This window comes from Nasonia vitripennis, chromosome 4 (genome assembly GCF_009193385.2).
Source record: "Nasonia vitripennis strain AsymCx chromosome 4, Nvit_psr_1.1, whole genome shotgun sequence".
Taxonomy (NCBI): domain Eukaryota; kingdom Metazoa; phylum Arthropoda; class Insecta; order Hymenoptera; family Pteromalidae; genus Nasonia; species Nasonia vitripennis.
Window position 1 is genome coordinate 7777282 of NC_045760.1, and position 16057 is coordinate 7793338.

The window sequence follows — 16057 nt, forward strand, 5'->3', positions numbered from 1 at the left end:
TTGTTAAAAAAATTCGGCCAGTTTTTAACCTTGCGTTTCCGGAGTCGTTGTTTACGTGCGTTTTTTCGCCCTAAGTTTGGCAGCATAGGGAACAGGCTTTTTTGAATCATCTTCCTCTTCCTCTCGTTGCGAAATGCATTTTCAGTTAAAGCATTATAAAAATAATTCATGTTTTGCTGTCGAAAATATGTTGTTTTTAAAAAATAATGTACAATCGTTGATCTTGCAAAAACTACTCAAATTTGATTTTATTTTGTATTTTTTTTTACTACACATCAGTGTCAGTGTTTTGAGTAATTTTATATTCTTGGTTGGTAGCAGTGCGTCTCAAAGCAAAACAAAACCATCGCGAGGCGCTCGCGAGAGTTTTCAAAAGTTGTTGATGGTCAACGTACTTTTGTCATGAGAACGGCGCATGCCGATACGAGCTGTGATACTTTGCAATCTGTGAAAATAACGCCTGCAGTCTGCATTCTGCACAAGTTGCATTATTTACAACTTTTTGCCATTTTATATCTTAGTTAACGCGTGAATCGAAGAGTCCTTCAAAATGGTTCAGAGAGTTTACGTTGACAAAATCAGTGATATATTCACTGCAGTCCAATACAACCGTACTTGTCATCAGAATTACATGAAAAAATTAGCCAAGTATTACGACAAGGTAAGTTTATTGCTGCTTTCATTGTTGATGGCACATGACAGTTTTGACTATTGCTTTTACAGATGGACTTTGATCAATTTCTGGAAGAATTCATAAGTAACCTCAGAATTCCTATGTGCTATATGGAAAAGCATCCTAATGTTGAGAATACATTACAGTTTGCAGCTAAATTTGCTATCAGCCTACAGCCACCTCAGAGTGAAAATGAGGAAGAGTACGAAGAAATGTGTCCCCTTCTTGAACGACTCTTTGAATTTCTTCTGGCACACCACGAAGTAAAGGAAGTCGCGGTAAGCAACTTCATAGTTTGTTAGCTGTCTGTGCTTGTTATTAATACACGTATTAATTTTTGGATATATTTGATTATTAGGTGAGATTTCGGGTTTGTTATTTTCTCAATATGCTTTTGGATACCATGGGTGACAATGCATCCATAGACGACGAACTATGTAATCGAATTCTACAATGCATGACTGATAGGATCTTAGATAAATCACCAAAAGTAAGAGCTCAAGCTGCAATTGCACTTCATAGACTTCAAGAGCCAAATAATAAAGAGTGTCCAGTCATTGGTGTGTATTTGTTTCATGTAGCAAAAGATCCTAGTGCAGAAGTAAGAAGAGTAATTTTAGCGAAAATGGCTAAAAATAAAAAAACTCTGGATGCAGCCATAAAAAGAACTAGAGATGTTGATGATTCTGTACGTAAAATGGCTTACCTGTTTATTAGCAAAATTACCGTAAAATCCTTAACGATCTCTCAGAGAGAACAGTTGATCAATAATGGATTGCAAGACAGATCCGATGTTGTTAAGAAATGTGTGAGAGAGATATTGATACCATCTTGGCTTCGTTACTACGATCAAAATTACATCAACTTTATAAAAGCTATAGATGCTGAACATGCATCAGAGACAGCCTCGTTGGCATTAGGCTGTTTATTCAAGTAAGTTCGTAAAACTGCATAAATTTAAATTATAAACAACTGGTATTAATAAATTTGTATTTATTAATAGGAATGCAGAAATTCCATATTTGATAGATCAGTTACCTTTGGATAGTACTAAATTTGTTCCACTGGAACAGCTTACTAGTGAGGTTGTATTGTATTGGCGTTGTTTGGCGGAATTTTTAAAAACTGAAAATTACACTGAAGAGTTTGAACAAATTTTGCCAGAACTAACACCATTCTGTGCATACATCAAAGACTTTGTCACACTAACAGAAGCGAGATCCAATAAACAGTACGAGCAAGTGACACAACAATTTATCCTGTATCAGTTGTTTGAAATGATTAAATTGTATGATCTGGCTGATGAGTTAGGAAGGAGAAATCTGAAGGAATTGATTTTAGAAACATTGCAAACATACAACTGTTCAAATAAAATTAGTGAATGCATTGTAAAATATTTTGAAAACGTGGTGCCTGATGTAAATGACAGAGTCGCCCTTCTAGTTGAAGTTATCAATGAAATAAGAATGCCTACAAGAACAAACCTTGTGCTCCCAATGTCAGATGATGAACGTCATGAAAGAAAAATGAAGGTAAATCAAATATTTTACATAACGTCTCTGTCCTTACTCAATTATATATTTAATTATATATACACATTACTTTAATGTAATAAATTTTAGCAATCAAAACTTGCAATGCAATTATTAGAAATAGAAGATTTGGAGTATGCAGCTATTCAGCGCAAAGATTATACAGAAGCAGCAGTTTTAAGCAAACAAGCAGCTAGCATTACAGAGGAAATAAGAAATTTAGCAAAGGAACCTGAAATTATAGAATCACAAACCCCTTGTGAAGAGAAAACAGACCCAGAGACAATGATACAGTGTCTGCAGATCATGTACTACATGATGCAATCCAGCACAATAACAACTCTATCACCAACTTTAAGAACTCTCATGGAGAGTATTGCGCTACCATACGTCAGTGTAAGTAATTTCTAACAATTTTTTTAAGCATTAGATTTGAATCGTCTTTAACAAAAATGTCTTTACAGCTCCAAAATAATCACGAACAAGTGCTGTCCTTAGCGTTAAAATGCGTTGGGCTTTGTTGTCATTCAGACAAAGATTTGGCTAAAAAGTACTTTATGATGTATTGCCTTTACATCTCTGAATCTACCAGCGATGATGTTTGGATAGCAGCAACAGAAGTAATATTTGACTTGTTGCTGAAATTTGGTTTTGAACATTTTGACATAACACCAGACGAAGAAAATAATCCACAAAATGGCAACAAGAGAAATAGATCGGTTCGTTTATATTCCCATAATGACGAAGATATAAATGTGAATGACAAACAAATACGCACTGTAGATGGAAGTAATAACGTTATAAAAGTTCTCATGGCTTTATTAGACAATCAGGTAAAGATTAATCAATATTATTATTATTTTGCACTGCATCGTTACAATGTTAACTCATAATTTGGTTTTTATGATGCAGGTGGAAAATTTACAGTCAGTGGCAACCGAGGGTCTGTGTAAATTGATTTTACACAAAAGGATAAGCAGTCATCAGTTGATATCGCAATTATTGATCTTGTGGCACAATCCATCTACAAAAAGTAATCCAACGTTAAGTCAATGCCTATGCAACTTTTTCAATCTTTACATGAGTAAGGTTTCTGAAAGCCAAGCCATTTTAGAAGAAGCATATTTACCAACATTGAAAATGTTGGCAAATGCACCTGAGATGAGTCCCTTACAGGAGGTTGATGCTCTTAGAGTTAGTGAAGTCATTATTGGACTCACATGTTGTGCTATTCACAACAATTATAGTACACACAATCAACTCACATACACTATATTAAATGAAATTTTAAATCCGGACACTGAAATTGAGTTGGATGTGCTCATAAAATCCTTGAAAATGCTGGATGTGCAATTAGATGGCCAGAACTTGAAAAACGACATTTTAAAGGCTTTGGACGATGCTGAAGATTTGGTGAGATGAAATTTAATTCTTTTTCCACGCGAAGCTATCTCAATAGGCAAAAATTAAAATTTCTATTATGTGTTTACAGCTGAATGGTTCCGGAGAAAAAAGACTGCTTAGATACATCCACCAATTCAGGGAAAAAATAACGACCAACCGAATCGACGAAACAGCACAATCGGAAAACCCCGAAAACCCAGGTCACCCTAATAACCAAGAAGAAAACGTTGAAAATGCCGAAGAACAAGACCAGGACGAAGATGAAGAAGAGGAACAAGACAGCGATGGAGACCATGAGCATTGAAATTTTGTTACCCATTTATATGAAGCAAAAAAAAAACGAATCATAGTATATTTTATAAATATTTGCGTTAGTTTTAACTAAATATTTCAAGAGTATCAGTATTTTGTGATTCATAAATATGTATATATATTTTTTAATCTATTAAGTATTGTTGTAAAGTTTATGCGAAAATCGATCGACGAACAAATACAATGATTTCTTTTTCATAAAAATGTACTCATACAATCAATATCCGTCTCTTCCATAATGTATTTACTTAGTGATTTCATAGAGAGAAAAATACTTGTTAAAAAAGTTTCAAAAAAGAGTTATCCAGATAAAATAGAAACGCGACACGACCATTATAGTAGCGGCTCGCGCAGCAGGCGGCGCTGGCGTTTGTTTACGTGAAAATTATTCTCGCACGCGGTTGCTCTGCGCTACGCGCACTGCACAGCAGCATCAGCTGTGTACAGCGGGAAAAAAAAACAAGTAGCGGGCAGTGTCGCGGTGTGTAAGTAGAAACCGGCCGACCAGTGCAGGCCAGAGAGAAGCTCGAAAGAAGTGTCGGGAGAAGAAAGGCGAAGAGACATGGAGAAGCTAGCGAAGCCGATAATAATAAGCCACGTGGAGAAGTCGTTGGACTACTCGCTCTTCGACGCGAAGTGGATCCCGTGCAGCGCCAAGTTCGTGGTTATGGGCTCGCGGCCTCGTGGCACCGGCCTCATACAGATCTACGAGCTGTCGAGCGGCGAGATCAACCTCGTCAAGAGCATCGAGAGGCCGAGCTCCATCAAGTGCGGAACTTTCAAGGCATCCAGTCTCAGGGATCGCTATCTCGCCACCGGAGACTTCAAGGTATAAATGGCTCGCGAGTTTCGGGGGTGACGGCTTAGGATATCACGGAATCTTTGTTTGACAGTTGCCAGACGACGCGATAAGATTGATCACGCGCGCGCACGCTCTTTACTTCTCTGCGGCTCCCCGCGCTCGCGGGCGCCATTTTTCGTGCGCGCCAAGCGCGGGAAAATTTAAACGATCGTCGAGTGTACAATATTATCGTTTTATGTAAATAACCGTCCATTTGTTCGCAGGGTAAGTTGAGCATCTACGACTTGGAGAATCCATCGGTGCCTGTGTACAGTGCGAACGCTCACAATGAAATCATCAATGCGATTGACGGCATTGGTGGTGATACCATCGGCTGTGGTGCCCCGGAAATCCTTACGGGCTCGAGGGATGGTACTGTCAAGGTACGTAGCTATTATTGGGATGAATTTTATTCCACACTTTTAACGTGGAAAAATGTAAATCGCCTCGTTATACATACAGGTCTGGGACTCACGGCAAAAGGACCGGCCGGTAGCGATAATGCAACCCTCGGAGGGCGAGAGGCGATGCGATTGCTGGTCGGTAGCCTTCGGCAATTCGCACACCGACGAGGATCGTGTCGTTGCCTCGGGCTACGATAACGGCGACGTCAAGATGTTTGATCTCAGGGCGATGGCGCTCAGGTGGGAGAGTAACCTCAAGCAAGGTGTCTGCGGCTTGGAGTTCGACAGGCGAGACATCGCCATGAACAAGCTCGTCGCCACGACTCTCGAATCCAAGATCTACCTCTTCGATCTCAGGACTCAGCATCCGAAGAAGGGATTCGCCTATCTTGTGGAGAAGGTGACTCAAATCGTATTAACATGATTGACGGTTTGCAATAATTTTTCTTTGTTTCGTTAGGCACACTCATCGACGGTGTGGCTGGTTCGTCATCTGCCACAAAATAGGGAACTCTTTGTTACCTGCGGCGGCAACGGTTCCATTTGCTTATGGAAATAGTGAGTATAATTCAAAGCCAGTGGCGTAGAATTTACGACCTTGTTTGCTTTTATCGCCCGACTGCGAAAAATTAATACCACTCGCGCATATACTTTATTTGCGGGAAATAACGTTTAAGCTCGCGCCTCATCACGATCATAATTCAAAGCCCGTGACTGCTCCAATTTCAAAATGCAATACCACGCTGCTAGATTATTCAAGCCAACGAGAAGTCTAACTCCCATTCAGATTCTCAATTACACTATCTCGCGTCCTCGACTCTATTATAACGGCTCACACTCTGCCCTTCCACAGCAATTACCCGGAGAAGCGACACCTCACCGACTCCGAGGGTATCGAGGAGGGCGTGGTGGGCAGCTTGAAATTGCTGCAGAACAACATCCTCTCGTCCCAGCCAGTCAGCTCACTCGACTGGAGTCCGGACAAGCTCGGCCTCGCTGTCTGCACCTCCTTCGACCAGTGCGTCCGCCTCATCCTCACCACCAAGCTCAACCTCTACTGAGAACTCGACGATTCACTGGAACCGACGCTCAAGGAGGAGTTTTATGCGATCTTCGAGCGAGCGCATAGCTCTTAATTATAGCGAGGGCTTCAAGCGCAAATTGAAGCCGTCGTCGCTGCACTTGAAGCCTCATTTGTGGCCTTACGCGATGGAGCTCGGAAAGCCCACGCAATAGCGTATTCGTCGTTGGCGGGATCGCGAGAGAAGCGCCGCTTTTAACGCTAATTTCAAGATGCCTCGAACCGAGTGTATGTATGCGAGTGTGCGAAAGGAAAACGATTAATAGTTAGAATCGCGTATTTGTAATGTATAATTTCGAGTTGTGTGTTTTTACTAGGTTAACGTTGTTTTTTTTTCAAGCGTCAATTTTGTATTACTCGGGTTCCAGAACCATTGAGATTGAAGATATGTGTTACTACTGTCACGGACGAGCTGTACGCTGTACATAATAAGCCGCTCAGTTTTACATTTTTTTTTTCGTTTGATGTCCTTGTACTTATTTTAGTTGATCTTATGTAGTGATTTCTGGTTCTCCGTTCTTTTTTTCAGTCACAGTACTTCCTTCGTTTCGTAATAACTTTCAATGAACAAAGATATGTAAACATAAGAGAAACTATGTCACGTTTTATGAAACATAGAATCAATAGAAGAAAAGAAAAATATTTTGTTAAAGGAATGCCATCGCGTACCGCTTCGGCACGTGTGTTTCACTTCTTGTAATAAATCGAAAAGCCAACTGCAGTTTACAATTATTATAGACTCGTAAAAGCATGCGCTTCCATAGAAGTAATGAGTTTCTTCGATCACTGCCGACTTTTTCGAAGAATCGTTTCGTGCGATCGTTTCCTCTCTGATCTCATATATGGCTTCCTTGTAAAACATTGTAACACCGTCGCGCTTTTATGGCCTCCTAGGTGTTGAAACACGTAGCAATGAATACTCTCGCAATCGCGGCTCGGAGCTTGCGATTCAAAAATTTCCCGCGCTCGTCACAAGCTCGTTGTTTGATCCCCAGAAAGAGCTCGAGCGCGACTCTCCGAAATACAGTCACAAGCCAATCCCTCGCGATTTTCTCTAAAAAAGATCCTTCTGCAAAGCTCTCTCTATCTCTATTTCCCGTTCGCCTCTTCATGTACAATAAACTCGCGCGCGCGCGTTCTGGAGAACCGCCTATAGTCCCTCTCCAACGACGGGCACCCTCGTCATCGCAGCTCTATCGATTTTGCGAAGAGCACACACACGTGTGCTATACAGGCGAGCTCAAGCTCTTGGCGCGGGCGTTATGCAAGCTCGCCCCCCCCCCTCTCTCTCTCTCTCTCTCTCTCTCTCTCTCTCTCTCTCTCTCTCCGTCGGCCGGCCAGATAAAAGCGAATTATATGTCATTGGGCCAATCTATTTAGGATCAGGCTCTTATTAAGCCGCTGCAGCGCGGAGTGCCGGCCATTTTGTATCACTCCCTCCACTGTATCGAGCTGCATCATCCTCATCGCAAACTCTACTCTATGGCATTACGCAACGAGAGTTGCGCGGCTGCGCGCGCCATGTTGCACTTTGCGCCCACGCGACTGCGCGCAGAGCAGCAGGAGCCTGCAGCTCTATGCAGCCTCGAATCGCATTCAGCCGTACAAGGTCACGAGAGTCGCGAGTTTAATTTCATAAATTAGCTCGTTTAGCGTTCGCCCTTCCCCTCCTCTTACCAAAGCTCGAGCCACTGTGCTGCTGTGCTGCAGTCTGCAGAGCTTCTATATACTCGAGAGCCGAACTATACGTACATGTGCATATTATGCTCCGCGCGTATTTATATTTCGACTTTTTGTTGTTGGTTGAAAGGACGGCGTTGCTTCTTTTTTCGTCCCGGCTCTGTGCAGTTTGCATGCGAGCAGAATAGAGGTGTATAATAGGCACTCGTAGAGAGAGCTTTTGTGCAGCGGAGGAGTGTCGAAGACGCGTTGGCGCGCTCCGAAGGTCAAAGCTGCACTCGAGCGCGCTATTCGCGTGAGATTTCGTGAAGGAAGCTGTATAGATGAAAAAAAAACAAAATGTTCTCCGAATCGTAACAAAAACTTTTTCGAAAAACCCCGTTTCCTGTTTGGCAACGTCGCCGGCGCAGCCAGTGTGCCGTGCTGCATTTTCCGCGTCGCGCGCTCAACGACGCATTGTATTTATGCAATTGAAAAGCATAGAGTCACGTCTCTCGAGCTGCGTCGACTCTTAATGCCATTCCCGATGTCCCCGAGGTTCTCTTTCTATACGTATATAATATGCCAGCGAAGGAACGAGTGGGCGGCGAGGGAACAAAGGACGAGCTCGCTCGCGCGCGCGCGGATTAAGAGCTTCGATCGAGAATTCGCCTGCGACGATAAAGGTTCCGCATATTACGCGCTGAATAAACATGAGCGCTTTTCGCATGCACGGTTTTATAATTCGCGATAATTAGCGAGAACCTTCGGCACTCGCATCTCACCTACGGTGTCTTTGTTTTCCTCAGTGGCACTGGTTGTTTGCTCGAGCGAGTATAATGGTCGTCGCTCGATATTATGTAAATCGTCGATCTTTCTCGTGTGCGATGTAATCGTTGAGAACAACGCCCATTCAGACGCGAGCGTAATCTTCTTTCCTTTTTTTTCGTGCACACACACACACATGTGAGAAAACGAGCATCGGGTTTAATGATGATGAGAAGACACTTTGTATGCAGGATAATTGTTACACGTTGATGATTATACAAGGTTGTGTGTTGGTTTTTCATAAGACATTTTATTCGTCACTTTCTTTGGGTATAAAATCGTGGTCTAACAAAAATTGGCAGTTTCATTATTACACGCGTACAGGAAACACGTCTCGCGGCTTCTTTTTCCTCCTCGCTTGAGTTTGCTGCTTCGTACGCTGTTACGGTAAAAAAGAAGCTTTTTTGTCCTGCTCGAACGGTTGTTTTTTTCTTTCGCGAAATGCAAATTAATTCGGTAATAAAAAAATAGAAAAAAAGTTAATCGCGCGGAGAAGTAACGCATCGGCCCAACTCATCGGTAACTAGAAACATTTGGAGAGAAGAAAAAGAAAGCGATAGCCGAAAAATTAACGTCAGTTCGAGTTGGGCTCGTCCGCTCGCCTCTTCTCTCATTTGTACGTCTTCCGTTCATATCGCGCGCTTTCGCTCTCGCCTCACTGGGCTTCTCTCTTCCTCTGCGGTGTATAATGTATAAGGCTGTTGCTTAAGCTCTTAGAAGGCGAGCTTCTTCATGAGCAGGTACATGTGCTGGTCGATCTCGAAGCCGTGCAGGTTATTGGCGTCACCCTGCAGCCGCATCAGTAGGCCGCCGAACGACACGTAGGCCGATCTGGAAAATAGAGAAGAGTTTGAGTTTAGCTTTCGTTTTTCATATACGTCATCATATTATCATATTATATCTTATTATAATAAAAGGAAACCTTGATACACAGTTGGATGTAATTGTAGGAAAATAGCGCGACAAAGATCGATGCCAGAGTAATATTTCACATGGGCTGGTGGATCGCGCAAGCCCAGACGCTCGGAGCTTTAAATTTAGTTCCCTCGCGCTTTTCCGCAGCTCGCACCTGCGATGCGAGAGCCTCGCGGCAGCGCTAGATCGCATTACTTAGGTGCGAAAATCCGCGCGCTGGCTTAAAATTAAATCGCTCTCTAGCGCTTTCTTGGTTATTTCTGCTGCGGGTATAGCTTACAGTATACCTATATATGGCTGCAGCGCGCGTCATAAATTATTAATCCCGATCGCGCACAATTATTTCGCTCGCACTTGTCAAACGAGAGACGCTGCCGCCGCAGTGCACAGTAGCTTACGTAAGGTAAGCGCATCGCGGCGTTAATCGGATGGGCGCGAGTAAATCAGCGCGTCGTTTCATTGTCTCTCTATATCTCTACCTCTCGTCGAGGAAATCCCGAAGCTCGATATCTGGAATGCATACGCAAGTTTTTACATAATATTCGCCATTTGCGTGCAGCAGCTATAAATACAACATAATCGCATTGGGTCGCTTGATCGATGCTGCAGAGAAGTCCGTTGAATCGCGACCGTCATAATTGCAGTGTCGATAGCGGTCGTGCTTTCTATAAGCTACACAACCAGCTAACCACACTGCCAACACGCCGGTCGCTTCCCCGAAAGCGCCATCGTCGTATAAGTTTGTATATAGGTGTACTAAAGCACATATATGTTGTTTATAATACTGCAGCGGAAGAAGACTCTTTCTCTCTTGTCCTTGGTGCGTCGCTGCCGATTCTGGCTCTTCTTTTCTAGCTCGTCCATCGATGCTGCGCGCAGTGTCGCATTCTTGCACATTTGTTGTCGTGTGCATTTTACAAATGGGACTACTGTCACCCTTTGAAATCTTCGGTTTATCGCATGAAAGCACAGCGCAATGCGAATAAAGGAGTAAGAAGTAATTTAGAGAAAAATGAGTTTATTTTCTTAAAAAAAGGAAAATGAATGTGGTACACAGACATGAAAAGTTTCTCTCAAGCTTCATATAACAGTCTCTTACCCATCCACCAAGCAACGTCGAAAAATCCACGCCAGCAGTAGAGCATGCAAGCTTCATGAATTTCGCGCCTTCGAATCGACGCGTAAAAGGAAGGCCGAAAGACGCGCACCGACTGACGGCAAAGTGGCAGCTCTCCGCATAAGAGTAGAGCCGCAGCAGTGCGCGAAGAGCGACAAGTGGGCGGCTTTCGAAGTTCACGGATAGAGAGAGAGAGAGAGAGAAACTTTCTCGCGCCAGCGCCTCGCTCCGATATTGGCGGAATTCCTAGATCCTATTTTCGGCCGGCGAGCTTTTCCACTTGCGCAAGCTTCGCATATACGAACCTTAACCTTAAATTAAAACTCGCGCGCTCGTGTGGAAGTATAAGACAATCGTTCTCTGCGCGTATGACGAAATCGACGAGTCTGCGAGGCGCGTGTCCAGAGTACGCTATTAACAATCCGATGCACCGAAGAGCTTTTTCTCCTCGGAATTTCGGCCAAAAGTGGCATAGAGCGTATAGCGCAGCACAGCCATGTAATCCTCCGTCGGATGACTCGCTTCCGGTCTGTATAGGTCTCTATGCAGCAGCGGCGGCATCAGATCGGCCTGACCTTGTTCGCTCGTTTATTGCCGATTGCGCAATGCGCGTTACGCTGCAGCGCCAGAAGAGAGATATGTGGGCGCAGGCGGACACGCTCGCGCGCGCGAATAATCGAATTCCAGGAGGAGCCGCTCGAGCTCTTTTGCCTTTTCGACCCGGTTCATCGAGGATTTAGATCGCGCGTTGCGCAACGTGAGATCTATAACGCTCGGAAGCTCTTACATGTAGCTGTGAGGGCTAGTTTGGGCGGGTGAATTGGGTTTTTTAATCTCGCGTGACTTTGAACTTGCCGCGATATGGATCCTGGGCGAGCTGGAAATGAACATTATCCAGAGAGTCTTCGAGTGTCTTTATTGTTTCACATTTATTTATACTGATACACAGGCTGCAGTAGGTATAATATAGAGCACAATTTCGCGAGTGCAGGACATAAGATCTCAATCGAGCTCGAGTTGCATCATCCGCGCGATCGGTACACAACTAAATTAAGATTTGATCGATCGCTGCTCTCTCTCTCTCTCTCTCTCTCTCTCTCTCTCTCTCTCTCTCTCTCGAATAATAGAAAAATTATACAAAACGATCCCAGCTGCAGCGTTATATGCACGTATATAATATCCGGTGCAAGGACGAGCGTCGGGAAATCAAAACCAGAACTTGACCTAGATTTCCGGTGGCTCGGAAAAAGTCTGCAGCTCTCGGACGCGAGGATGTGTGTATGCGTATGGGTATGCGCGTATACGTATGGGAAAATTCGCGGCCTTGATCGGTATGCACAGAGGGGCGGGGCTCGATGCGCTCGGTTGAGACGTTCGGCTTTTTTGCGACGGCTTTATAGACTCTGATGATGATGACATGTTTGCGATGCGACGACGACTGCACTGATGATGATGATGACGGCTGCACTGCTCGTGATTGCTCGGGCTTTTTAGGCTTTGACAGTGGGTATATGAGTGATTTTATTTCGAGTAAAGCTGTGAGAAGAGAGAAAAATAATGAGAGATGCGTAGAAATTAAATTATGTGACCAGTAACAGAATATATCATGAGTTTATTGAATCGAATCTTATACAACATGTACAAAGAAAGCGTTGGATCTCGGAATGCACTAAGTTATACAACATACAAAAAAGGCATAATACACAATAACCATATCTTCGGGTACAACGTACACGTGTAGGCGTTTTCACCGTGAAAAAAAAACATGATTGTGATGCGCACTGAACGCTTCGATTCCCATACACACGCGCACAGAGAACTCGATAGATCGGTGGTACACACACGCGAAGTAGCATATCGTTTCGCTGTATTTTCTCAAAATAGTATATATAAAATCTGGAATCCGCTGTAAATACTCATCATAACACGCACAAGCAGAGCTGCATTCACGCCTAGGCTATAAGTATTGCAGCTCTCGAACGTGTTTCTCGAGAACGAGCAGCGCGCGATGAAGATTAATTCGGAATGTAGAACACAAGGTTTGTCAAGCGTGACGCGACTCGCCAGAAGACTTCATTCAGTCGCACTCTCTCTCTCTCTCTCTCTCTCTCTCTCTCTCTCTCTCTCTTTCTCGTTAGATAAGAAACTCGTGCATCGCACAGCCTTTCGCCGATGTTCCGAACTCTTTTCACAGGCATATCACGCCGCACACACACTCACACAGATGCGCGAGTATACAATCGTGTAATCACACGCGCAGCTGAATTTCGCTCCGCAGTATAGATGACGAGGTTGCATAGGCTAAACTATAGTAAACACGCTCTTATAGGATCGAGAAAAAAGCGCCGCTATCATCGGCGTTCCGATAACAATATTCAGATTAAAATCGATAAAAACCGCGAGTGCACGTATTACGCAAGTCGTCAACCTATAACAGTCAACGCTGTTGTTTTGCTTTTTCCATCAGCCGCGAGAATGACACGATTTCCTCTCTGTTATAAGCGGCGTAATCGAGCCGATCTTCCAAGAGAGTGTATACTTATATACGTATACGTAGGAGAGACACGCGCTCGCGATAATGTATATACACGCTGCGGATGCGATCACGTGCTCGTCAGTGACAGCATGTTTTTCGTTCGTCTCCTGTATATAACTTTTCCAGCGCGTGCCTCGACTTTTTGCTTTCGTTTTACAACGATATCTGTATAATATACGGGAAAAGTGTAACGGATTTTTTTTGTTGCCTAAGATAAGATGGGCGCGGAAAAAAATTGGGTCGCGATTTCGAAATAGAAAAATTACTCGAATATAACACACACACACACACACACATAGCGAGTCTCTTGTTTACGCGTGCGCGCGAGCGGCAGTCTCTCTCTCTTTCTCTCTCTCTCTCTCTCTCTCTCTATTAGTGACTAACGCAGCAAGAATTTTCCGTCTCGCTCTTGCGGCTGCGCCTCGTTTATTATTATTACTTACTCCGTGCTGCTGTACACGACTCGAGCCTATATATATATATATATATATATATATATATATATATATATATAATACACGCGCGTAGGATCTCGTTATTTTCACGATTATATGTTTTCCTTCCGAATCGCGCGACGTTACGTAAGCCGTGTAAGAGCGAGACGCGAGCGTCCTTGAACTTTGCGGAACTTTGCCGCTAGCATGTACATACGATATATCGGCGAGGCAAAAACGAGAAATTGATTCCGACGCGATAACGTTGCCGCCGCGGCCTTCGGATTGATGCTTCCTCGATGTGCCGAGGTGGTCGCGATGAATCGTGGCGTGTCGGGGATATGCATACGCGACGACGGTACTTGGTTCGAAAAAAAAAGAAGAAGAAGAAGAAGAAGAAGCAGCGAAGCCTAAAATAATGACAACCGCGTCGCACTGCGCGCGATCACGTGTATGTTATAAGTGCAGCGGCGACACACTTGAGTCGAGCACTGATGCCGCGGTGTGTGTGTGTGTGTGTGTGTGTGTGTGTGTGTGTGTGTGTGTGTGTGTGTGTGTCCTGGCACGTGGCGAAAAAGAATCGAGTCTCTCGACATACTTCCTCTGATGTGCCTACTCGTATGTAACGTACACCCATCGCGCATAACCGCGTCTTATACAGGTACGACACACACGTATGTAGGCACAGAAGAGGATGATCACGTGACACTGCTGTATAGGAAAAAAAAAAGAAAAGGAAGTGTGCACGGCTTGAAATGACTGTGTGTGAGTGTTTCGTATATACCACTGGCACTGGGCGTCGCGCAAGAATAAGAAGTAGTAGAAGAAAAAGAAGAAGAAGAAGAAGAAGAAGAAGAAGGAAGTCACTGCAGGGGGTGGCGATGGCACAGCAGCGGCAACAGCAGCGGCAACAGCAGCGGCAGTAGTGGTAGTAGAAGGAGAGGCGGCAGGAGAGATGTCGTACCAGATAGTGCATTTACAGTATTCAGGGCTCTCGTGTAAACGCGCATCTGGCACGAGCCCCAGCCTGCCTTCTATATAGTCTTTTTTACATCTATATGTGTCTAATCGTTCTTTCGTTCCTCCCAGCTATTATCCTCCTCCGCAAGCTCTTCGAACACTTTACATGCGGCTCGTTTCTCCTGCAGTTATTCTTTCTTTTCGTCGATCGGTTGTACCGTCGTGCACTTTACCGCGCGATAGCGTGCGCTCGCGGAGAACGGAGAGATAGATAGAGATAGAACACGAGAACAGCTGAACTTCGATCCGAGGTCGAGAGCTTTTTCAAGCGAACGATTCGAATATCCGGCGTGACGCAACGACGTTTTTCAAGGAAACCGAAGAAAAATAAATAAATTAACGAACGGAAAGAAGTGGAGATGGTCGTAGCACAAAGCCGCGTAACGATCTAATTCCCTCGCTCTCGCGAGGCACATTTTGGTCGGCGAGCGCGCGGAACTAACCCAAATCCGCGATTCTAAAATTAGGCCCTCGGAGCTGCAGCGCGAGAGCTAGCTCTCTAGGCACACACACGCGTATAAAATTATACTGCGCGCGCACAGTTCGCCGTGTGTATTCACTCCGAAAATAAAAGCAGCTCCTTCGAACGGAAAGCCATACGTGCATATAGCCGAATAGAGGAGGAACAAGAAGAAAAGCGATCTATCCATCTCTCCGCGTGTCCACGGCACTGCGCGTGCGCGCGTCCCGGCACGCTAATTTCGAAGAAGATAATGGGCTCGCGAGCGAGCGATAGAGCGCGAACGCGAGGCGTACCAGCGCGCGAGCCGCGAGCGACTAGACCGCGACTGCCAGCGCTATGGAGACTCTCGCCGCGTGGCGCTCGTGTGCCTCCGGCTTGCATCTCTCTCTCTCTCTCTTTCTTCAACTCGCACTATGTAGACGCGTGTACTGTGTGCAACGGGTACCGGTGTTACACAATTTGCTCCGCGCGCGTAGATTCTTTTCTCCTTGGTACAAGTATTATACGAGTATACAGAACGGCACACACACGGACTGGCACACGCGACGACGACTCCTGCGGCGAGCAGCCATAGTCTTCTCTTTATATACCAACGGCTCCAACGACGACGACGACGACGACGACGACGACGATCGGTAGCGCGCGCTCGCGACTCAAAGACAGTCTAGGCTCACGGCTGGCGAGCCGCCGCTAGTAGTACCGCCGCAGGAATGCAGCGAGCGCAAGCGCGGCCGCCGACCGGTGGCACACTGCCATCTGTGCGCTAACTACACTTTCGAAATTGGCCGCGGACAGCCGTAACCTTCTCTCGCGCGAGCCGACGCTGTCCTTTAATAAT

At 44.8% G+C, this 16057-nt stretch overlaps 3 protein-coding genes and 2 non-coding genes across 5 annotated transcripts in view; 2 read left to right on the forward strand and 3 right to left on the reverse strand.

The window, feature by feature from the left end:
* Positions 1-364: 364 nt before the first annotated feature.
* On the forward strand, positions 365-4100 carry LOC100116245 (condensin complex subunit 3). The gene is made up of 8 exons (XM_001600729.6): positions 365-661; positions 724-951; positions 1032-1606; positions 1677-2205; positions 2296-2601; positions 2670-3038; positions 3118-3618; positions 3698-4100. The coding sequence occupies exons 1-8, from the start codon at positions 551-553 to the stop codon at positions 3911-3913; spliced, it is 2835 nt and encodes a 944-aa protein (XP_001600779.1). The 5' UTR covers positions 365-550; the 3' UTR covers positions 3914-4100.
* A 193-nt stretch (positions 4101-4293) lies between these two features.
* On the forward strand, positions 4294-6968 carry LOC100116282 (WD repeat-containing protein 92). Its single transcript, XM_016984937.3, has 5 exons — positions 4294-4750; positions 4987-5145; positions 5225-5566; positions 5627-5724; positions 6020-6968. The coding sequence occupies exons 1-5, from the start codon at positions 4484-4486 to the stop codon at positions 6225-6227; spliced, it is 1074 nt and encodes a 357-aa protein (XP_016840426.1). The 5' UTR covers positions 4294-4483; the 3' UTR covers positions 6228-6968.
* Positions 6969-8964: 1996 nt separating this feature from the next.
* Positions 8965-16057, reverse strand: part of LOC100115406 (DNA-directed RNA polymerases I, II, and III subunit RPABC3) — a 47999-nt gene continuing 40906 nt past the window's right edge. Inside the window, exon 4 of the mRNA XM_001599532.6 lies at positions 8965-9565. Coding sequence (XP_001599582.1) covers positions 9448-9565 — 118 coding nt within the window. The 3' untranslated portion in view covers positions 8965-9447. The remainder of the gene's footprint in view (positions 9566-16057) is intronic.
* Positions 10270-10368, reverse strand: Mir34 (microRNA mir-34). The gene has a single exon (NR_039026.1). It is a non-coding gene; the product is annotated as a microRNA mir-34 (primary transcript).
* On the reverse strand, positions 14682-14768 carry Mir277 (microRNA mir-277). Its single transcript, NR_039027.1, has one exon. It is a non-coding gene; the product is annotated as a microRNA mir-277 (primary transcript).